Raw genomic sequence first — 24,747 nt, 5'->3', positions numbered from 1 at the left:
ACGGCGCAAAACGCAACGTGGTTTTGGAGTGAAAAATGACCCTTTTTTTGGCAAAGTGACTAGCTGTAGATTTTGTACCCTAGCCCTGCCGGCACCTAGGGAAACCTAGCAAACCTATACATTTCTGAAAACTAGACACCCAGGGGAATCCAGGACGGGGTGACTTGACTGCCTCCCACCATGGTCTGTTACCCAGAATCCCTTGCAAACGTAAAAAATTGAAAAAAAAACCACATTTTCCCCACATTTCTGTGATGGAAAGTTCTGGAATCTGCGTGGATCCACAAATTTCCACCCACCCCGCGTTCCCCAAAGTCCTACGAGAAAAATGGTACCTCACTTGTGCGGGTCGGCCTAGTGCCCGCGACAGGAAACGGCGCAAAACGCAACGTGGTTTTGGAGTGAAAAATGACCCTTTTTTTGGCAAAGTGACTAGCTGTAGATTTTGTACCCTAGCCCTGCCGGCACCTAGGGAAACCTAGCAAACCTATACATTTCTGAAAACTAGACACCCAGGGGAATCCAGGATGGGGTGACTTGACTGCCTCCCACCATGGTCTGTTACCCAGAATCCCTTGCAAACGTAAAAAATTGAAAAAAAAACCACATTTTCCCCACATTTCTGTGATGGAAAGTTCTGGAATCTGCGTGGATCCACAAATTTCCACCCACCCCGCGTTCCCCAAAGTCCTACGAGAAAAATGGTACCTCACTTGTGCGGGTCGGCCTAGTGCCCGCGACAGGAAACGGCGCAAAACGCAACGTGGTTTTGGAGTGAAAAATGACCCTTTTTTTGGCAAAGTGACTAGCTGTAGATTTTGTACCCTAGCCCTGCCGGCACCTAGGGAAACCTAGCAAACCTATACATTTCTGAAAACTAGACACCCAGGGGAATCCAGGATGGGGTGACTTGACTGCCTCCCACCATGGTCTGTTACCCAGAATCCCTTGCAAACGTAAAAAATTGACAAAAAAAACACATTTTCCCCACATTTCTGTGATGGAAAGTTCTGGAATCTGCGTGGATCCACAAATTTCCACCCACCCCGCGTTCCCCAAAGTCCTACGAGAAAAATGGTACCTCACTTGTGCGGGTTGGCCTAGTGCCCGCGACAGGAAACGGCGCAAAATGCAACGTGGTTTTGGAGTGAAAAATGACCCTTTTTTTGGCAAAGTGACTAGCTGTAGATTTTGTACCCTAGCCCTGCCGGCACCTAGGGAAACCTAGCAAACCTATACATTTCTGAAAACTAGACACCCAGGGGAATCCAGGATGGGGTGACTTGACTGCCTCCCACCATGGTCTGTTACCCAGAATCCCTTGCAAATGTAAAAAATTGACAAAAAAAACACATTTTCCCCACATTTCTGTGATGGAAAGTTCTGGAATCTGCGTGGATTCACAAATTTCCACCCACCCCGCGTTCCCCAAAGTCCTACGAGAAAAATGGTACCTCACTTGTGCGGGTTGGCCTAGTGCCCGCGACAGGAAACGGCGCAAAACGCAACGTGGTTTTGGAGTGAAAAATGACCCTTTTTTTGGCAAAGTGACTAGCTGTAGATTTTGTACCCTAGCCCTGCCGGCACCTAGGGAAACCTAGCAAACCTATACATTTCTGAAAACTAGACACCCAGGGGAATCCAGGATGGGGTGACTTGACTGCCTCCCACCATGGTCTGTTACCCAGAATCCCTTGCAAACGTAAAAAATTGAAAAAAAAAACACATTTTCCCCACATTTCTGTGATGGAAAGTTCTGGAATCTGCGTGGATCCACAAATTTCCACCCACCCCGCGTTCCCCAAAGTCCTACGAGAAAAATGGTACCTCACTTGTGCGGGTTGGCCTAGTGCCCGCGACAGGAAACGGCGCAAAACGCAACGTGGTTTTGGAGTGAAAAATGACCCTTTTTTTGGCAAAGTGACTAGCTGTAGATTTTGTACCCTAGCCCTGCCGGCACCTAGGGAAACCTAGCAAACCTATACATTTCTGAAAACTAGACACCCAGGGGAATCCAGGATGGGGTGACTTGACTGCCTCCCACCATGGTCTGTTACCCAGAATCCCTTGCAAACGTAAAAAATTGAAAAAAAAAACACATTTTCCCCACATTTCTGTGATGGAAAGTTCTGGAATCTGCGTGGATCCACAAATTTCCACCCACCCCGCGTTCCCCAAAGTCCTACGAGAAAAATGGTACCTCACTTGTGCGGGTTGGCCTAGTGCCCGCGACAGGAAACGGCGCAAAACGCAACGTGGTTTTGGAGTGAAAAATGACCCTTTTTTTGGCAAAGTGACTAGCTGTAGATTTTGTACCCTAGCCCTGCCGGCACCTAGGGAAACCTAGCAAACCTATACATTTCTGAAAACTAGACACCCAGGGGAATCCAGGATGGGGTGACTTGACTGCCTCCCACCATGGTCTGTTACCCAGAATCCCTTGCAAATGTAAAAAATTGACAAAAAAAACACATTTTCCCCACATTTCTGTGATGGAAAGTTCTGGAATCTGCGTGGATTCACAAATTTCCACCCACCCCGCGTTCCCCAAAGTCCTACGAGAAAAATGGTACCTCACTTGTGCGGGTTGGCCTAGTGCCCGCGACAGGAAACGGCGCAAAACGCAACGTGGTTTTGGAGTGAAAAATGACCCTTTTTTTGGCAAAGTGACTAGCTGTAGATTTTGTACCCTAGCCCTGCCGGCACCTAGGGAAACCTAGCAAACCTATACATTTCTGAAAACTAGACACCCAGGGGAATCCAGGATGGGGTGACTTGACTGCCTCCCACCATGGTCTGTTACCCAGAATCCCTTGCAAACGTAAAAAATTGACAAAAAAAACACATTTTCCCCACATTTCTGTGATGGAAAGTTCTGGAATCTGCGTGGATCCACAAATTTCCACCCACCCCGCGTTCCCCAAAGTCCTACGAGAAAAATGGTACCTCACTTGTGCGGGTTGGCCTAGTGCCCGCGACAGGAAACGGCGCAAAACGCAACGTGGTTTTGGAGTGAAAAATGACCCTTTTTTTGGCAAAGTGACTAGCTGTAGATTTTGTACCCTAGCCCTGCCGGCACCTAGGGAAACCTAGCAAACCTATACATTTCTGAAAACTAGACACCCAGGGGAATCCAGGATGGGGTGACTTGACTGCCTCCCACCATGGTCTGTTACCCAGAATCCCTTGCAAATGTAAAAAATTGACAAAAAAAACACATTTTCCCCACATTTCTGTGATGGAAAGTTCTGGAATCTGCGTGGATTCACAAATTTCCACCCACCCCGCGTTCCCCAAAGTCCTACGAGAAAAATGGTACCTCACTTGTGCGGGTTGGCCTAGTGCCCGCGACAGGAAACGGCGCAAAACGCAACGTGGTTTTGGAGTGAAAAATGACCCTTTTTTTGGCAAAGTGACTAGCTGTAGATTTTGTACCCTAGCCCTGCCGGCACCTAGGGAAACCTAGCAAACCTATACATTTCTGAAAACTAGACACCCAGGGGAATCCAGGATGGGGTGACTTGACTGCCTCCCACCGTGGTCTGTTACCCAGAATCCCTTGCAAACGTAAAAAATTGACAAAAAAAACACATTTTCCCCACATTTCTGTGATGGCAAGTTCTGGAATCTGCGTGGATCCACAAATTTCCACCCACCCCGCGTTCCCCAAAGTCCTACGAGAAAAATGGTACCTCACTTGTGCGGGTCGGCCTAGTGCCCGCGACAGGAAACGGCGCAAAACGCAACGTGGTTTTGGAGTGAAAAATGACCCTTTTTTTGGCAAAGTGACTAGCTGTAGATTTTGTACCCTAGCCCTGCCGGCACCTAGGGAAACCTAGCAAACCTATACATTTCTGAAAACTAGACACCCGGCGGTTTCCAGGGAGGTATGGCTTGCGTGGATCCCCCAACGTTTCCTTACCCAGAATCCCCTGCAAACCTCAATTTTTGCTAAAAAAATCATTTTTTCACACATTTTGGGGTGGGAAAGTAGTGGCATCACCGGGCTCACACAAATTTACCACCACCCAGCGTTCCCCCAGGTCTCCCGGTAAAAATGGTGCCTCACTTGTGTGGGTGGCCCAAGTACCCGCGGCAGGCAAGGGCCCCAAAGGTAGTGAGGCGACCTCAAGATGGCCTATTGCCAAACCACCTGGTTTTGCAAGGGGGGTCACTTTGGTTTTTGGCCCGGTGCGCGGCGGCCATCTAGGGAAACCTACCAAACCCAGGCATTTTTGAAAACTAGACACCCGGCGGCTTCCAGGGAGGTATGGCTTGCGTGGATACCCCAACGTTTCCTTACCCAGAATCCCCTGCAAACCTCAATTTTTGCTCAAAAAATCACTTTTTTCACACATTTTGGGGTGGGAAAGTAGTGGCATCACCGGGCTCACACAAATTTACCACCACCCAGCGTTCCCCCAGGTCTCCCGGTAAAAATGGTGCCTCACTTGTGTGGGAGGCCCAAGTACCCGCGGCAGGCAAGGGCCCCAAAGGTAGTGAGGCGACCTCAAGATGGCCTATTGCCAAACCACCTGGTTTTGCAAGGGGGGTCACTTTGGTTTTTGGCCCGGTGCGCGGCGGCCATCTAGGGAAACCTACCAAACCCAGGCATTTTTGAAAACTAGACACCCGGCGGCTTCCAGGGAGGTATGGCTTGCGTGGATCCCCCAACGTTTCCTTACCCAGAATCCCCTGCAAACCTCAATTTTTGCTCAAAAAATCACTTTTTTCACACATTTTGGGGTGGGAAAGTAGTGGCATCACCGGGCTCACACAAATTTACCACCACCCAGCGTTCCCCCAGGTCTCCCGGTAAAAATGGTGCCTCACTTGTGTGGGAGGCCCAAGTACCCGCGGCAGGCAAGGGCCCCAAAGGTAGTGAGGCGACCTCAAGATGGCCTATCGCCAAACCACCTGGTTTTGCAAGGGGGGTCACTTTGGTTTTTGGCCCGGTGCGCGGCGGCCATCTAGGGAAACCTACCAAACCCAGGCATTTTTGAAAACTAGACACCCGGCGGCTTCCAGGGAGGTATGGCTTGCGTGGATCCCCCAACGTTTCCTTACCCAGAATCCCCTGCAAACCTCAATTTTTGCTCAAAAAATCACTTTTTTCACACATTTTGGGGTGGGAAAGTAGTGGCATCACCGGGCTCACACAAATTTACCACCACCCAGAGTTCCCCCAGGTCTCCCGGTAAAAATGGTGCCTCACTTGTGTGGGAGGCCCAAGTACCCGCGGCAGGCAAGGGCCCCAAAGGTAGTGAGGCGACCTCAAGATGGCCTATCGCCAAACCACCTGGTTTTGCAAGGGGGGTCACTTTGGTTTTTGGCCCGGTGCGCGGCGGCCATCTAGGGAAACCTACCAAACCCAGGCATTTTTGAAAACTAGACACCCGGCGGCTTCCAGGGAGGTATGGCTTGCGTGGATCCCCCAACGTTTCCTTACCCAGAATCCCCTGCAAACCTCAATTTTTGCTCAAAAAATCACTTTTTTCACACATTTTGGGGTGGGAAAGTAGTGGCATCACCGGGCTCACACAAATTTACCACCACCCAGCGTTCCCCCAGGTCTCCCGGTAAAAATGGTGCCTCACTTGTGTGGGTGGCCCAAGTACCCGTGGCAGGCAAGGGCCCCAAAGGTAGTGAGGCCACCTCAAGATGGCCTATCGCCAAACCACCTGGTTTTGCAAGGGGGGTCACTTTGGTTTTTGGCCCGGTGCGCGGCGGCCATCTAGGGAAACCTACCAAACCCAGGCATTTTTGAAAACTAGACACCCGGCGGCTTCCAGGGAGGTATGGCTTGCGTGGATCCCCCAACGTTTCCTTACCCAGAATCCCCTGCAAACCTCAATTTTTGCTCAAAAAATCACTTTTTTCACACATTTTGGGGTGGGAAAGTAGTGGCATCACCGGGCTCACACAAATTTACCACCACCCAGCGTTCCCCCAGGTCTCCCGGTAAAAATGGTGCCTCACTTGTGTGGGAGGCCCAAGTACCCGCGGCAGGCAAGGGCCCCAAAGGTAGTGAGGCGACCTCAAGATGGCCTATCGCCAAACCACCTGGTTTTGCAAGGGGGGTCACTTTGGTTTTTGGCCCGGTGCGCGGCGGCCATCTAGGGAAACCTACCAAACCCAGGCATTTTTGAAAACTAGACACCCGGCGGCTTCCAGGGAGGTATGGCTTGCGTGGATCCCCCAACGTTTCCTTACCCAGAATCCCCTGCAAACCTCAATTTTTGCTCAAAAAATCACTTTTTTCACACATTTTGGGGTGGGAAAGTAGTGGCATCACCGGGCTCACACAAATTTACCACCACCCAGAGTTCCCCCAGGTCTCCCGGTAAAAATGGTGCCTCACTTGTGTGGGAGGCCCAAGTACCCGCGGCAGGCAAGGGCCCCAAAGGTAGTGAGGCGACCTCAAGATGGCCTATCGCCAAACCACCTGGTTTTGCAAGGGGGGTCACTTTGGTTTTTGGCCCGGTGCGCGGCGGCCATCTAGGGAAACCTACCAAACCCAGGCATTTTTGAAAACTAGACACCCGGCGGCTTCCAGGGAGGTATGGCTTGCGTGGATCCCCCAACGTTTCCTTACCCAGAATCCCCTGCAAACCTCAATTTTTGCTCAAAAAATCACTTTTTTCACACATTTTGGGGTGGGAAAGTAGTGGCATCACCGGGCTCACACAAATTTACCACCACCCAGCGTTCCCCCAGGTCTCCCGGTAAAAATGGTGCCTCACTTGTGTGGGAGGCCCAAGTACCCGCGGCAGGCAAGGACAACAAACGTAGTGAGGCGACCTTTGGGATAGGCAATGTTGATGTTGCCTCACTACGTTTGTTGTCCTTGCCTGCCGCGGGTACTTGGGCCTCCCACACAAGTGAGGCACCATTTTTACCGGGAGACCTGGGGGAACGCTGGGTGGTGGTAAATTTGTGTGAGCCCGGTGATGCCACTACTTTCCCACCCCAAAATGTGTGAAAAAAGTGATTTTTTGAGCAAAAATTGAGGTTTGCAGGGGATTCTGGGTAAGGAAACGTTGGGGGATCCACGCAAGCCATACCTCCCTGGAAGCCGCCGGGTGTCTAGTTTTCAAAAATGCCTGGGTTTGGTAGGTTTCCCTAGATGGCCGCCGCGCACCGGGCCAAAAACCAAAGTGACCCCCCTTGCAAAACCAGGTGGTTTGGCGATAGGCCATCTTGAGGTGGCCTCACTACCTTTGGGGCCCTTGCCTGCCGCGGGTACTTGGGCCACCCACACAAGTGAGGCACCATTTTTACCGGGAGACCTGGGGGAACGCTGGGTGGTGGTAAATTTGTGTGAGCCCGGTGATGCCACTACTTTCCCACCCCAAAATGTGTGAAAAAAGTGATTTTTTGAGCAAAAATTGAGGTTTGCAGGGGATTCTGGGTAAGGAAACGTTGGGGGATCCACGCAAGCCATACCTCCCTGGAAGCCGCCGGGTGTCTAGTTTTCAAAAATGCCTGGGTTTGGTAGGTTTCCCTAGATGGCCGCCGCGCACCGGGCCAAAAACCAAAGTGACCCCCCTTGCAAAACCAGGTGGTTTGGCGATAGGCCATCTTGAGGTCGCCTCACTACCTTTGGGGCCCTTGCCTGCCGCGGGTACTTGGGCCTCCCACACAAGTGAGGCACCATTTTTACCGGGAGACCTGGGGGAACGCTGGGTGGTGGTAAATTTGTGTGAGCCCGGTGATGCCACTACTTTCCCACCCCAAAATGTGTGAAAAAAGTGATTTTTTGAGCAAAAATTGAGGTTTGCAGGGGATTCTGGGTAAGGAAACGTTGGGGGATCCACGCAAGCCATACCTCCCTGGAAGCCGCCGGGTGTCTAGTTTTCAAAAATGCCTGGGTTTGGTAGGTTTCCCTAGATGGCCGCCGCGCACCGGGCCAAAAACCAAAGTGACCCCCCTTGCAAAACCAGGTGGTTTGGCGATAGGCCATCTTGAGGTGGCCTCACTACCTTTGGGGCCCTTGCCTGCCGCGGGTACTTGGGCCTCCCACACAAGTGAGGCACCATTTTTACCGGGAGACCTGGGGGAACGCTGGGCGGTGGTAAATTTGTGTGAGCCCGGTGATGCCACTACTTTCCCACCCCAAAATGTGTGAAAAAAGTGAGTTTTTGAGCAAAAATTGAGGTTTGCAGGGGATTCTGGGTAAGGAAACGTTGGGGGATCCACGCAAGCCATACCTCCCTGGAAGCCGCCGGGTGTCTAGTTTTCAAAAATGCCTGGGTTTGGTAGGTTTCCCTAGATGGCCGCCGCGCACCGGGCCAAAAACCAAAGTGACCCCCCTTGCAAAACCAGGTGGTTTGGCGATAGGCCATCTTGAGGTCGCCTCACTACCTTTGGGGCCCTTGCCTGCCGCGGGTACTTGGGCCTCCCACACAAGTGAGGCACCATTTTTACCGGGAGACCTGGGGGAACGCTGGGTGGTGGTAAATTTGTGTGAGCCCGGTGATGCCACTACTTTCCCACCCCAAAATGTGTGAAAAAAGTGATTTTTTGAGCAAAAATTGAGGTTTGCAGGGGATTCTGGGTAAGGAAACGTTGGGGGATCCACGCAAGCCATACCTCCCTGGAAGCCGCCGGGTGTCTAGTTTTCAAAAATGCCTGGGTTTGGTAGGTTTCCCTAGATGGCCGCCGCGCACCGGGCCAAAAACCAAAGTGACCCCCCTTGCAAAACCAGGTGGTTTGGCGATAGGCCATCTTGAGGTGGCCTCACTACCTTTGGGGCCCTTGCCTGCCGCGGGTACTTGGGCCTCCCACACAAGTGAGGCACCATTTTTACCGGGAGACCTGGGGGAACGCTGGGTGGTGGTAAATTTGTGTGAGCCCGGTGATGCCACTACTTTCCCACCCCAAAATGTGTGAAAAAAGTGATTTTTTGAGCAAAAATTGAGGTTTGCAGGGGATTCTGGGTAAGGAAACGTTGGGGGATCCACGCAAGCCATACCTCCCTGGAAGCCGCCGGGTGTCTAGTTTTCAAAAATGCCTGGGTTTGGTAGGTTTCCCTAGATGGCCGCCGCGCACCGGGCCAAAAACCAAAGTGACCCCCCTTGCAAAACCAGGTGGTTTGGCGATAGGCCATCTTGAGGTGGCCTCACTACCTTTGGGGCCCTTGCCTGCCGCGGGTACTTGGGCCTCCCACACAAGTGAGGCACCATTTTTACCGGGAGACCTGGGGGAACGCTGGGTGGTGGTAAATTTGTGTGAGCCCGGTGATGCCACTACTTTCCCACCCCAAAATGTGTGAAAAAAGTGATTTTTGGGGCAAAAATTGAGGTTTGCAGGGGATTCTAGGTAAGGAAACGTTGGGGGATCCACGCAAGCCATACCTCCCTGGAAGCCGCCGAGTGTCTACTTTTCAGAAATGCGTGGGTTGGAAAGGTTTCCCTAGATGCCCGCCGATCCCTGGGCAAAAAACAAAAGTAACCCCCCTTGCATAACCAGATTACCTATTGTTACTACAGCGTGAGAATTTTGGAATAATACTGCAAAGAAAATGTGGCAGACAATTTGAGGTTTACAGGACAATGGGGATAAAATATATTTTTCAAATCACTAGAGAGACATCACCATGAACTCCCAAAGGTTTTCGACAATATCTACAGTTGGTGGGTTATTCTTACATGGAAAGTGTACCTTGGCAGAGAAACAAAAAAAAAAGATTCCTGCACAACCATCTATTCCTCAAACACACACACATACTGGTTGGATTTGGCACGAGGGCAAGTCATGGTTCAGTGTATTAAATTTTATTAACAAGAGATTTCACAAATATGAAATGCACTGTCAATAATTAAATTCACAAAAAACCAAACCAATGACTTGCAGCTCGTGAGCTGTAAAGCCACGTCAAGGCACCAACCGCTTTACAGGCCATTCACACACCTTTCATACGTGATACAAACAAGACCATTCGCACCACCAGGTACAAAAGCAACACAGTACAAAAATCACCAAAAAGGGACAAGGTACACCCTGCTTCAAAAAAACAAATATTACTGCACAGTCATCTAACCCGCAAGCACACGCACATACTGGTTGGATTTGGCACGAGGGTGAGTGATGGTTCAGTAGATAAAATTGTATTACCAAGTGATTTCACAAAAAATGAAATGCACTGGTAATAATTGAAAGGGCAAGAAACTGAACCACTGACTCACAGCTCGTGAGCTGTAAAGCCACGACAAGGCACCAACCTCTTTACAGGCCATTCATACACCTTTCATACGTGTGAGACATACAAAACCATTCACACCGCCAGCCGCGGGCCCATCACATAACAAAACTCACACCGGCACACAGCGCCATTCAAGGGCCCATCACTTTCACACGCCCACAATCCAGACACAGCAACTACACAGGCAGAAGAATTGCGTGGAGTGGCACTCAGCTAGCAGTGTGTGTAGTGACCAGCAGAAAGTCACTACTCGCACACAGCCAGCCAAGCACCGGTCGACACACACCGCTAGCCAAACGCCAGTCCACGCACACCGCTAGCCAAGCGCCAGTCCAGGCACACCGCCATCCAATCGCCAGTCCAGGCACACCGGCAGCCAATCGCCAATCCACCTACACCGCCAGCCAAGCTCCAGTCCACGGACACCACCAGACAAGCACCATTCCACGCACACCGCCAGCCAAGCTCCAGTCCACACACACCACCAGACAAGCTCCAGTCCACGGACACCACCAGCCAAGCTCCAGTCCACGGACACCACCAGCCAAACACCAGTCCGCACACACCACCAGTCCACACACACTGCCAGCCAAGTACCAGTCCACGCACAGCGCCAGCCAAGCACCATTCCACGCACACCACCAGCCAAGCACCATTCCACGCACACCGCCAGCCAAGCACCATTCCACGCACACCACCAGCCACGCACACCGCCAGCCAAGCACCATTCCACGCACACCACCAGCCACGCACCAGTCCACGCACACCGCCAGTCCATGCACACCGCCAGTCCACGCACACCGTCAGCCAAGCACCATTCCACGCACACCACCAACCAAGTGCCAGTCCACACACACCAACAGCCAAGCGCAAGCCTACACACACCGCCATCACATTTTGGATTTTTTTAGAAAAAAATAAAAACACAAACAAATTGCAAATAGATACAAATCTTCTAACAGAAAATCAGCAACTAAATACATTGCACTAACACCAACATTGAAACAGAATCAAATTATCCAAAGAATACAGACCAGCCAGTTCACTTTACCACTCAAGAATCCTCCCAAAAATTTTTTCGCGTGTGGTACGCTCTAAAACAAGCAGAGAGACACAGTGCAGGATGAGAGGGACAATCGGGGCAGTACATACGACTCTCCTTCCGCAAACCTCTTCGCCAACAGACTCTACATCTCCTACTGGGAAAATCTTTTGCGGGTGTGGGAGGAATGTGATCTGGAAAGTGGCGTTCTTTCAATCTAGCAACATCCTCCACCAGTCCAACTCTAGGAACACTTGCCTGTTCCACTACAACAAGGCTGCCTATTACAGACTCCTGAAACTTAACAAAAGTCATCTTTGACTCAGGGCAAGAATCCTGGAACACAACAAAAGCATTAAACATTGCCAAGTGGAAAAGATGGATAGCCAACTTCTTGTACCAAATGTAAGCCTTACGAAGAGCAGTGTAAGGTTCCAACCTCTGATCTACTCTGTCAACACCACCCATGTACCTATTATAGTCTAAAACACATACAGGTTTGCGCGCTTCAGCGACCTGACCCCAAACAGTCACAGGTGCAGTGCTTTCATCATGGATGGAAGTCAGCATGTAGACATCTCTCCTGTCTGTAAACTTCACAGCAAGAAGCTCCTGGCAACGCAACGCACTGCACTGTCCCCGCACAAGCTTGTGACAAACAAGTTCTTTCGGAAAACCTTTACGGTTACAGCGGACTGTGCCACAAGCAAAAGTGTCCACTTTGGCCAATTCCCTGAACAACCGTACACCAGTGTAGAAGTTATCTACATATAAATGGTGGCCTTTGTTAAAAAATCCTCTTCCAAGTTCCCAAACAATTTTCTCAGTCACTCCAAAAGTGGACGGACAACCAGGGAGGTTAAACCTAGATTCCTTACCGGTGTACACCCTGAAATTAGAGACATATCCAGTCCTACTGTCACACAGCATATACAGCTTTATTCCATAGCGTGCCCTCTTACTAGGAATGTATTGCCTAAAAACCAAGCGGCCCTTGAACAACACCAAAGACTCATCCACTGCAATTTCTCTACCAGGGGCATAAATCTCAGAAAATCGATCAACAAAGTGATCAAGGACAGGCCTAATCTTAAAAAGACGGTCACAATCAGGGTGATCTCGTGGCAACGCTAAACCATTATCTACAAAGTGCATCATCCGAAGCAGAAGCAAATACCTGTCACGACTCATGACTGCCGGAAAAATAGACGTTGCCATCAAGGGACTGCTAGACCAATATGAAGCCAATGATGGCTTCCTTAGCAAGCCCATCAAAAAAGTTAAACCCAAGAACTTCTTCATCTCTTCAACATTTGTGGGAGTCCACCGGGTAGCTCTAGAGTGTGGCTTAAGACTGGCACAGTTGTCCCTCAAAAACTGTTCGGCATACAAATTAGTCTGCTCAACAATCTCTGCCAAAAACACATCGTCCATAAACAACTGAAAAAAATTTACAGGCAAAAAGTTCTCGGTATTCACTCTAGACCCTGGAACACCAGTAAACTCAGGAAATTCCGGCTGCACCATGCCAGGGGCAACCCAGAGGTCATCACTTTCAACGGGAAGACTTGCAGCCCCAGCCTGCAGCCCAGATGTCTCTTGCCGCACTACACCAACGGAAAGGCTTGCAGCCCCAGCCTGCAGCCCAGATGCCTCTTGCCGCACTACACCAACGGGAAGCCTTGCAGTCCCAGCCTGCAGCCCAGATGTCTCTTGCTGCACTACACCAACGGGAAGCCTTGCAGCCGCAGGCTGCAGCCCAGATGCCTCTTGCCGCACTATCGGCACATCAGTCTCCTCCTCTAACACAGGCACTTCATCCGCGCTAAGAGTATCTTCATCATCCGATGACCCCATACGGAGAGAAAACTCACTGCCAGAATCGTCCCCTGCCCCCTCTCCCTCAGAAGCAGAGTCAGTCTCTGACCCAATATCAGAGGAAGACTCAAACAGCAAACCAACAACCTGCTGAGCAGTCATCCTGCGGCTAGCCATTATACCTACTAAGATGGAAGACTGTACAAACAAGTCAACAACAACCAACAATGTGCAAACCAAGTAAGTAAAGAAATGTGTACCTTATATCAATAAGATCAATGTACTCAAAAACTATACAATCCAAAATCAAAAGAGACAGCTACACTCACCAGAAACAAACTCTGCAGTGACACAGCAAAGACCAACGATATCAAACTAGAAAGAAGAAAAAAAAACAAATTACTCACAAGACAACAAAATACACATCATGCACCAATGCAAAAAGTTTTTGAAACTCAAAAACCAAACATACTGCTATTATTACACCATTTGCAAAAAAAAACAGGCAGAGAAATCAAACACATTTGCATTGTACAAAAAAACAGTCTCTTACCAAACTACACAAACAGCAAAACCACCAGAACCAAAATGTCACCGTGAACAGAAGAAAAGCCTTCACCTAGAACAAAAAAGTAAACAAAAAAAACATTACAATTGGAAATCACAAAACATATAACAATAAACATTATAACATGCCATGTCACTACCCAAATGGTCAATCGGTTTGTGTGCCAGGTCAGGCAGAAAACAGCAGGAAAAAAAAGGCTATTCAGTCCCGGGGCAGGTGACCCAAATACATATAACAAATTGCACCCTGGAAGCGAGGGGTCACTTCTATTTCTAATTGAACTAATTCCCTGGTGTCTAGTGGGCTTTTCTGCCTCCAATGGGAGCAGAAACAGCAAAAAAATAAAACCGATCTGCCCACAGAGGGGGCAGAAAAGTCTTCAAAACATTTAGGGGCCCAAGGAAGCGACCCTTGCCCAAGGGGTCGCTTCCTACAATAATATTTATATCCCTGGTGTCTAGTGGGCTTTTCTGCCCCCCCCCCAAAGAGCAGAAACGGACAGAAAGACGACCAATCTGCCCCCAGGGGGGGGCAGAAAAGTATTCTAAAAAATTAGGCCGCAAAGGAAGCGACCCTTGCCCAAGGGGTCGCTTCCTACATAAAGAAAAAGACATCCCTGGTGTCTAGTGGGCTTTTCTGCCCCCCCTGGGGGCAGAAACGGGCAGAAAGACGACCGATCTGCCCCCAGGGGGGGCAGAAAAGTCTCCTAATCACTTTACCACCCTAGGAAGCGACCCTTGCCCAAGGGGTCGCTTCCTACATAACGAAATAGACATCCCTGGTGTCTAGTGGGCTTTTCTGCCCCCCCTAGGGGGAGAAACGGGCAGAAAGAAGACCGATCTGCCCCCAGGGGGGGCAGAAAAGTCTTCAAATTATTTGGCCCCCAAAGGAAGCGACCCTTGCCTAAGGGGTCGCTTCCTACATAGCATAAACAATATCCCTGGTGTCTAGTGGGCTTTTCTGCCCCCCCCGGGGGCAGAAACGCGCAGAAAGCGGACCGATCTGCCCCCAGGGGGGGCAGAAAAGACTTCCACAAAATTTGCCCCCAAGGAAGCGACCCTTGCCCAAGGGGTCGCTTCCTACATAGTAGGAACAGCATCCCTGGTGACTAGTGGGCTTTTCTGCCCCCCCCCGGGGGCAGAAACGCGCAGAAAGCGGGCCGATCTGCCCCCAGGGGGGGCAGAAAAGACTTTGCCAAATAATCGTGCCCAGGGAAGCGACCCTTGCCTAAGGGGTCGCTTCCCAAACTCCAAATGCAAAATCCCTGGTGTCTAGTGGGGCATCCCTACTCCACGATCGCGACGCTGTGCGCGATCGTGGAGCAGGAATGCCCTGTATTGAGAGATCGGGGGAGAGGAAATACTCTTTCCTCTCCCCCGATGCCTCAATACTAGAGATTTCACCGCCGCGGCCCCCACCAGACGCCAAACACCTACCTCTGCTCCCCTCGGACGCGCTGGAAGAAATGGATTCCAGCGCGTCCAACGCTTCCTGATGACGCCGGCGCGCGCTGTGCGCGCTGACGTCATCAGAAAGCGTGGGGGGGCTCGGGGGGGGTCGGGGGTGGCAGCGGAAGCTCTTCCGCTGCCACCCCCGTAAAGGGGGCCAAGATCGAGGGACAAGGGGGGGAGCGCCAGCGCTTCCCCCGGGGGCTGTCCTCATGACGGAACGGTTCCGTCATGAGCACAGCCCAACCGATGCTCATGACGGAACCGTTCCGTCATGAGCATCGAAGGGGTTAAAGCTGTGCAGTAGAACCGGGGCTGTACATCTTTAGGGTAATTGCGGAGTCCCATTCCTGATTAACTGGAGTACCCCATGTAATGTTATCCTGGCAAACCCAGGCGGCCAGAGGCTCAAGCATCAGTGTAAAGATCATAGGGGACAACGGACAACCCTGTCTCGTGCCCATCTGGAGGGTAAAGACCTGAGACACTGTATTGACCTGTACGCACTAGAGGGCCCACTTGCAGGAATCTGACCCTACTATTAAACCTTTCCAGCGGCGTAGTGAACAGATAGTTTCATTACATGCTGTCAAACCCCATCTTAGCGTTGAGTGATAGCAACGCAAATTGTTCAGTAAAGGAGCCCCAGGTACGTGCATGTATAGACATCGAGATTTAACCGCGTCCCCCTATGTGGCATAAAGCCCTATTGGTCCAGATGGGCCACCGTCTCATTTACCCTCCGCACTCTGAGCACCAAGGCCTTCACCAATACCTCAGTGTCAAAGTTGAGCTGTGAGATACTGTTGCTGGTTTGCTCTTCTTAGGAATGACAGGCACAACAGCAGTTATTTTGTCCTCCAGGAGACTCCCTTCCTTTTTTGAAGCGTGCAACATGTTCAAGAGGTGCTCCCCGATTTTATCAGTCACGCATTTATATAATTTCACTGGAAGGCCTTTCGGCCCGTAGCTTTCCCTGACTGTAGGGCTTGTATTACCGTGGTAATTTCTTCTGCTGGTCAGTCCTTATCCTATGTGGTTCGGTCCTCATCTGTGAGCACTAGAAGGGCAAGGTCTCTCAGGAATACAGCCTTCATCCAACATAGTGGAGGCCTGTGCCTGGCCTCGAATCACCACTTAAAATGCCTCTCATAGCACACAGTCTGAATCAATCAACCCCTTGTTTTCCATGGAATAGAGATCTCCTAGATCCCTTATACAAGTTTTAAATGTTTTGTCTTTTAAGTTCCTCGAATCAACCCTAAGGGGTAGCACATAGTCTGTAACCGGGCCATCGAGCAGCGTCTCCACCAGCGAATTATCAGAGACTCTGTGCTTTGTGCACAGTGGCCCTAAAGTTGCCCACTTGGAACTTTTGGGTGAGGAGATTGTCCAGACATGCTAGACTGCCGTGTGCTGCAGACAGGTACGTGTATTGCCATGTCCCTGGATGATGATCAAGCCAGATATCGGCCAGGCCCACAGTCTTACAATGGGTCCAGGACCATCCCAGATGCAGCCCCTGCACGCCTCTCCATTTCCGAGTTCACCTCGTTGTTCATGTCTCCCCACAGAATCGGCGCCCCGGATGGCAGCTCAAAGAGCAGAGAGCCCTGTGAGGCAAACATCTGTGCATGAAGTCTGGGGGGGTATGTAGAAAGAGCAGACGTTCAGAGTAAGCCCCTCCCAGCTCCCAGTCACTGCCACATACCTAGCCAGGGGGTCAGCCCATGTCTGAGCGGGGATAAAGGGAATTGATTTTCTGAATAAGATACAACCCCCCCCCCCCCCCCTACCCTGGGGAGCTAGCGGAGTAACTGGCATGTGAGAGTAGAGTATATCCAAACCTATCTAGGGTGTTAGTGATTCCCCTTGAGGGGAGGCTGCTGTAAAAGAGCCAAGTCAGGCGTGCCTACGTATGTTTTGGAGCACTATGGTGCGCTTAATTCTTCTACAAAGGCCATTTATATTCAATGTCCTAATTCTGTGTTTTGCGCTGTGGTGTTACCAATGAGCTTTAGGATGGTTACCAATGTGATACCAGTAGCCCTTAAAGCGGACGGCAGCCCACCCTCTTCAGGGCTTTCCTCCGTGGGATTCATATCCCCAGGACAATACTGCAACCGAGCACACTGAAAACAAAATAAAATGCATACAAATTGCAACAATTTGAACCCTAACTAAGAAACCCTCCCTGCTACCCTGCAATGTAGGCTTCGAACTGCCCACCACCCAGCTTGCAGAGTTCCTGTCGCCCAAGCTGTGTCTTGCAAGAAAGAAACAGGGGTTGGCCCGCTCCGCCATGTGTGACTGATGGATCTAACTTAAGGCTCCATTACTGTACCCCTTCAATAACATTACATTGAATCCGTATCCTGAAACACGGCCATCTACCACTTATACTTGCGGCAAAGAAAGCATTCCCCTACATGAGTCCATTGTAATACCTGATTGTTAATAGGCCCAGTGGGCGAATCCCTCCCCTCGCCCCAAGAAAGAATCACAAATAGCGTCCTACATTGTCGACACATAAGAAAGTAGGTAGCAAGAAACCTTATTCGGGATTCATTAGGACTACGTTCTTCAACTCCCTCTTCCAGAAGATCATCAGCGGTTTTATCTGATGGTCCACCCCCAAGCACCCCGTGTCTCCCGGCCATTCTGCCGATCAGCAGTACTCCAGCCACTCCCAGGTCTCCTTGGGTGACACAAAATGCCATGTTTTACCCTCCTCAATCACACTGTCCACAAGATCTCAAGTACATGATGGGTAGAGCATCATGTACTTGAGCTCTCGTGCTGAGTTCCTTCCTCATCTCCTTGAAACTGCACCTTTGCCGTTGGACTTGCAGGGTGAAGTCCAGGAAGAAGCTAATAATGGCGTTTCCAAAGTATAGATCACCATGGGAGCGTGCTGCCTGGAGAATCGCTTCTCTGTCCCGGTAGTTGAAGATCTGGGTGATGATTGTCCTGGAGGTAGGGGCTCTCGGCTTTGGCGCAGGTATTGGCGCCCTATGACCTCTCTCAACAGAGAAGAATTTAGACAGGCTTTTGGTGCAGAGAGTGTTAACAATAAGGTCCTTTAGGAAAAGATTTACACTGAGGCCGTCTGCTCCCTTCGGTACCCCCACCACCCTAATGTTTTCAACTTGCTGTACCTTCCTGATTCTCTAGCATCGCTGCCTTAGCAGTGGTTTGTTGCGTGAGACTGTACCTGAAACTCCAGTCTCTTCCAGAGGCCCCTGCGGTCCTGCTCGCCGAACTCCCTCTGCCAACTGCGTCCAGCGCTGGAGTCCAGCACTAGATTAGCCCCGCCACTCGTAGGCCTCCCTCTGCCGCAACAGCACAGGCGCGGCAACAATTGAGAGGTGCACTGGGTCGCCGGGAGATGAGACCAGACCCTCCGCGTCCTCCCCATCAAAGCTTCACCTTGATTCCTACGGCCCAGGCTCTCCGGTCTGGTCTGCACTGCACGAACCTCACTCACCCAGCCGGACTCCTCAGCAGGCCCCGGCCCAATTGCGGGCAGAGTGTGTCACGCTCGTCAGGGCGGAGGAGAGCTTCATCCAAGGTACCTGCAGCGCTCCCAGACACCATTAAAGGCAGGATTCCTCTTGTTGTGGAGGTCCAGGCAGGGGGAGGTGCACAATCACAGCCATCACCCATGCTCAGCCTCCACTTGGGCCCCTGACGAGCGGTCTTCAGCCCGCACAGGACGAGAGCAGTCCCCGGCTATCCACAAGGACACCAAACAGCAGACCAGGAATACCTGGCGCCTTGGTTCACCCAGCAGGCTTCAGATTGCCCCAGGCTTCCCTAGAGTGGTACGGATGGTCGAGTTATGTCAGCAGTCGCTGTGGAGCTTTCTTAATGTGCAGCCATCTTGGCTGGTGCCAGAACACGCACATTTTTAGCACATGGCGTCAAAGAAAAGGGCGCGAACTTGCCTCTTCTGAGGGAATTAAGCCGATTTTTCACTTTTTGGCTCTAAGCGCCAAACAGAGTTGCATAGGATGTGATACACATGGAACGCGTGTGTTCTAATTTCATGGAGATGGCCCTGCATGTTTATGCAACCGGATTTTTACTGTACATTTGAATGTTTGTTTCTTTTTGAAAATTGTAATTTCACCTAAATTTACCATATTGTGTTTTGTTCCGCAGCTTTGGGACCATCTAGACCACACCATGCTGTTCCCAGATTTCCGACCGTACTTGAGCAGCAGTTCACTGGATCACGATAGCAGAGACAATGAAAGGGGACACCAGGCTCACCCTGATCTCTGGGGTACAGCCAGACCTCCTCGACTGCCAATGAGGAGGTACCGAGCACGAGGAAGCTCCCGCCCTGACCGATCACCGGCCATCGAAGGGTAAGGGGCTGCTGCTGTTGCTTTTTGTCTCTAAAACAATTGAACTGGTTAATATTCACATTCTATAGATATGGTGAGAAAAACCATATTGGATATATTGAGTAACTAAAGTGCTTTGGAAGTGTATACTTGTAACCGACCAGAATCATATTTTTAGAACGTCTTACATTTTTCACGTTTAGCCACTTCTTAGTTGGATATTTTTGATGTTTGTCTGTTTCTGAACCAGATCAAAAAGTCATTAGTTAAAAATTCACTTTTACTGGTTTTCATAAGTTGCATCACATGCCTGTTAACATCAAACTTATATTCATATGTTTCCAAAATGTCCCCATCTTCACAGGATTATACAGCAGATCTTTGCTGGATTTTTTGCAAATTCTGCAGTGCCTGGATCCCCCAATCACTTTTCATGGTAAGCTGTGACGTGTTATTTAATATAGAGAAGTTTTGAGAAAATTAATGGGTGTGGTGGTGGAGTCAGAAGTACAGCGTTTGAAATAATTTGCACTCGTACAGAAAGGTCGAGTTTTAAAGTGCCCATTTAAATAAAATTCTACACTAGTCAGAAGCTGACGAAACTGGGGCCAAAAAGCTATTTAATTTAATTTTGAAACTTTTCAACTTTGGTGTCCTGTAGCAGCCTATCCAACGCTGTGTCACTGTTGCCATGCTTCAGCGTCCGTGACATGGGAAGGTGTGGTGTCGGGAAGAAAGAAGTGGTGTCAGGACTTTGTGGCACTTAAAAATCAGTTTTTTAAAATTGAATTATAGGGTAAGGTTATTGGAGTGGGTAGGAAGTCAGTGACTAGACTGGAGCAAGGTGAATAGCATAGCCGGTTTCATGTGCGGAAACCAGAAGCTATGCGGAATGAGAACAATGCAATAGTGCAGTCGAGGCTATTGATAGGAAGTTGCAATGAAGAAAGTTGATTGTATACAGGGTGGTAGATGGGAATAGTGGTAAATGAAAATAGGTCTCTATTGCCCAATAATCCATGCGAGGCAAGCCTTACAGTCTATCAATGGTTTAGAAAGAGGAGTTCATATGACTCCTTTGGGTCTCTGTAGGTCAAAGACGGCAAGTGCCCTCAGATCTATAACCTTTAAAAAACCTACAATTGCCCTATAAATTCCCTAATCTGTTTAGTTTAGAGGAAATTCTTCCAGGTTTATTACTACAGCCTGCAATCCTGAACCGTTTTACGATTGAAGAATGTTTTTATTTTTTTCATGAAATGCCTTTCAGGTTCCCTCCTTTGCAACAATTTGAGAGAGCAGTAGTATTTCAAAATTGGAAAGTTCTAAGTAGGGTCTTGTCCTATTCCCTACCTTCCCCAGCAAAAATGTATAAAGTGTTTGAGGTTTACTGTCTTTTTCATGAGGCTGCTGGGGTTGTTGATCATTTTGCCTTGTTCCAGAACTCCTCAGCAGATGAAAATCTGGCCACTACATAGCTTTGTATGTTGAAGTTATAGAAGTGTATCATATGTTTACAATGACCACAGCAGTCCCTAGTGTTTTAGAAATATTCGTACATATGATGATAAATGGATGGGTTTTTCTATTTCCTTAACCGTATGCTAAATTGTTGGCAGTCATGCCAGGTAAACTACTATTGGGCAGTGAAGAAAATATCCTTACTCCGTTACCATAAAACCTGTGTTAAAGGCTTCTGCCCGGCAGGTGCCAACAGCCTCACTACGCAGTAAGAGGTGCTTATCCAGGCATTAATATTACATGAGGGGGCCAGACCGTTCATAGACACACTGAGCTGCAAGCTATAGTGATGCAAATGCTGTTTGCCCGTGCCATGTATGTAAGTCAATACAGGTGAGGGATGCCATGAACTTCTCGCATTACAGGGTTCATGTATTGCTTACAGTTGCACCTGCGTAGTACGACAAGGTAGTTGGTGTACTTGCCCGTGTCTTCTACTCTTCTTTGGGTTTCCTGCTCTGTTTTGGACTCTACAAAGTATCTCACAGAGGGTTAGGCAAAAAAAGCTTTGAGTCTTGGAGTGGTAATTTAGCTGTAATCATTAAAGCTCTGGTATCTGTAATGGTACGAAGCATGTTATTTTCACTCCCCGATGTTATAAAGTTTGTTATTGATGGGTTTTCTGCTGTAATTTTGCTTTGTTTGTGCTATTATTTTATATTGCATTGCCCTTATTTAATAATTAAGCTATTGTCCACCACAGTCTTAGCTTGGACTGAGTCAAAAATATGAAAATTGATTAGAGTTCAATTCTATTAGCATAGCAGGATTCATCTGATATGAGATTCAGTAGTCCGGTATTTTACCCAAAGAAGCCTGTTCAATGCTATAAAAAAGGATGTTTGGTGATTATGTAGTAGCCTGTATCCAAGCTTGCTTTCCTTTCTCTCATACCAAAATCTCCTGGCCAAGAGTGGCACCAGATCTAGTTCACACTTTTCAAGACTTAGTCCTCATTTTTAAATGTGAACCCCCGAGATGTGTATTTTTTAATGTAGAAACTTCCTACCTACAAGTCATCGTGTTTAATTTCCCTCAATTCGTTGGTGTTTTACTAGTACTTTTAAGTTTTGGCTAATTAGCAACCCTCTAATGAGACTGCAGTAGCTAATGAACAGGCTTTAGAGACCTCATTTCAGGGTGGAATGTTTCAAGCACTATTTCATGCAAGTCCGTTTTACAGATCAAAGCAAAAAAAATATTGAAGGCACAGCTTATATAAAAAGAAAAACATCAAGTGAGGGTGAATTTTAATTTAAGACGCAGTGCAATTACAGATGGACCCGTTTATATTCTCCAACAAAGTGTTGGCACGAAGCATGAAGGCTCTTGTGCGCATCTCTAGCAGCAAGCATCCCTCTACAACCCAGACCAACAATCAGTTATTTTTCTAGTTTAATTTTTTTTTAACAGTTTCCTTGCTTGGTTGATCACTGTTCGAGTTTTGCAATACTATACGCATAAAGGCTATAGTAGTGGATTACGCTGTAGTGTTTTACGTGGACTTGTTTCTCCCCCTCTGCAAGCTGCAGATTACTTTTGGCAAATAATATCTTCTCCTTCCATCCTGGAGTGTTGTGGTACATTGTGGTGTCGGAAGTTACGAAGTTCAGGGTCTAGATTGTTTTCCTTTGAAATTATACAAATTATGCAAAAAAATATATTATATATAAAAAAAAATAATATGGAAAGCGGCATTTTACCAACTAGACTAATCTGGTCCACCATGAGTTTAGAGGTCTAAATTTGGATGCAGCAGCCAGCTGCACCACTAAAGTTTGATTTATTGGGAACACGTCAACTTTACAAATAACGTGTGCTTTTAAAGCTTTCACAAGAATTTAGAAAAAACTATTAATTTTAATACTGAGTAATTCTATTTGAAGGAGTGGAATGTTGCACTCCAATCCTGGGGACTACGCATGGGGACAGAGTGGCCTTGACGCAATTGTTACCCAGGTAAGAAACTTTTTATTCCAATTCCGAGCGTAAATAGTTGTTCTTTGAAGTGTAGTACAAATATTTGCAAATTATATTGTATGGTGACTTAATGCAGACATAGCATAGGGGTATTTTCACAAGGTATCCGAAAATTTTCATCATCTTGTTCTTTACTCTGTTCTTTAAGGTCTATTCCTTAAAGTTGTTGAAAACCACAGAGCAGACGGAAAAAGGGAGCCATCTGATTGGATTAATCCAGTGTTCGAGCACACGTATGGTGCAATGGGAATGCGACAAAATATACAGCAGTAATTGCACCATACATTGAAACTCTTTGATGGGGGTATATGCTTGGTAAAAAGATGTATGGTTGAAATAAATACCGCTGGTACAAGTACATTTTCAATGAGGAATTAAAATACATTTAAGAGTCTATTCTAACAGCTTGTAAAGCACATGGCTACTCACACAGGGCATCCCAGTGTTAAAGCAGCCCAGAACCAGATGAATTCAAATAAAAAAGATACTGTTGACAGGTTCAAACATAAAGCTATGTCTTTAGCCCTCTCCTAAATGATCATTCATCTGCAACCTTCCTCAGAGCAGGAGGCAACTTGTTCCATAATTTGTAAACCAAAAGAGAAAAGGAGCGACCGCCCCTCCAACTTTTGCGAACTCTGGGAATCACTGAATGGTGCAGATCCCCGGGATCTTCCTGGGCAGTGAAGTCGTAGCCTATGATGCAACAATCTTAGGCCTTTATTATTGTGCGCAGTGCATAAGGCTTTAAATGGAAAGAGTTTTTTAATGAGAAACCAATGCAACTTAGAGACGCTGTGACTGAATGGTGTTTAGGAATCCTCAGCAGAAACGAGCTGCAGTGCTTTGCACGACCTGTAATCTGGTTAGAATCGATTGTGAAGCTCCAGAATAGCATATTTCCATAATTCAGGTGTGTGGTTACTAATGCTTTCACACAGTTTCTTTGTGCAGACTCGTAAAAATTCCAAGACCTTTCTGACCAACCTCAAACTGCTAAAACAACCAGTGGCCAGTTTTTTCTTTTACTGGTGCCTCAAATGACAATTTGTTATCCAACTACAGTCCCACATTTTTAACCATAGACTTGGGGCTGGCATTGGGGACCGAGAGATTCTGGCCTACGATCATTGTACAAATAATGTAGATTGTTTCCATTTATCACCTCTGCTTTTTCCTAATTAAGTTTTAAGCAGCAAGACACCATCCAGTTAGCTACTGTGGTAAGACAGGGTTTTAGTATCCTTGCTTTGGAGTGTGTTTCTGGTGACAGAGAAATGACAATCTGGGTGTCATCTGCATATGAACCCAACAAAAGGCCAAATGAGTCAACAAAATCTGCTAGTGGGCAGATGTACATATTAAACATAGTGGACCCCTGAGGTACTCCACATGCGAGAGGCAGGGTCTGTGAGTAACGCATCACCTCTATTGTTCCATGCCCCACAATAATGTTAAATTCCTGTTGTTGAGAGAGAGAGAGAGCAACACCGCAGAACATAGGAATTTGTTCCTTCAAATTTCTAAACTTTAGTGGCTCTGCATGAACTTGCTCCAGCCACAACTCGCTCATCAGCTTCCAGCTTATATCTGCATTACCTTGCTCATTTTTTTTTCTTTTTGTGTTCAGAGTATACATAAGTTTGTTCTTGATTCTGAAGCTCTCCTTCTGTGTTGAACATCTAAGACTTCAAATGCAGAGATGATAATCTAGTTTCTGGCTAAAATGCAACTGCTGTTTAGAGTGCAACAGTTTCCAGAATGTATTGCACGCTTATATTGTTTAGGAGTCTTTGTTCAAGAATGGTCAAGTG

At 48.3% G+C, this 24,747-nt stretch overlaps 1 protein-coding gene across 2 annotated transcripts in view; it reads left to right on the top strand.

Annotated features, from left to right (window-relative positions):
- RNF115 (ring finger protein 115) overlaps nt 1–24,747 on the top strand; it is a 148,085-nt gene that overhangs the window by 100,618 nt on the left and 22,720 nt on the right. For both annotated transcript variants that reach the window (XM_085638927.1, XM_085638928.1), the window contains exons 4-6: nt 19,245–19,453; nt 19,797–19,868; nt 22,840–22,912. In XM_085638927.1, the coding sequence (XP_085495053.1) occupies nt 19,245–19,453; nt 19,797–19,868; nt 22,840–22,912 (354 nt within the window). The remainder of the gene's footprint in view (nt 1–19,244; nt 19,454–19,796; nt 19,869–22,839; nt 22,913–24,747) is intronic.

The sequence above is a fragment of the Triturus cristatus genome, chromosome 12 (assembly GCF_964204655.1).
Source record: "Triturus cristatus chromosome 12, aTriCri1.1, whole genome shotgun sequence".
In the NCBI taxonomy this organism is placed as follows: domain Eukaryota; kingdom Metazoa; phylum Chordata; class Amphibia; order Caudata; family Salamandridae; genus Triturus; species Triturus cristatus.
Note: the sequence above shows the minus strand (reverse complement) of the source record. Positions and strands in the feature narration are given on the sequence as shown.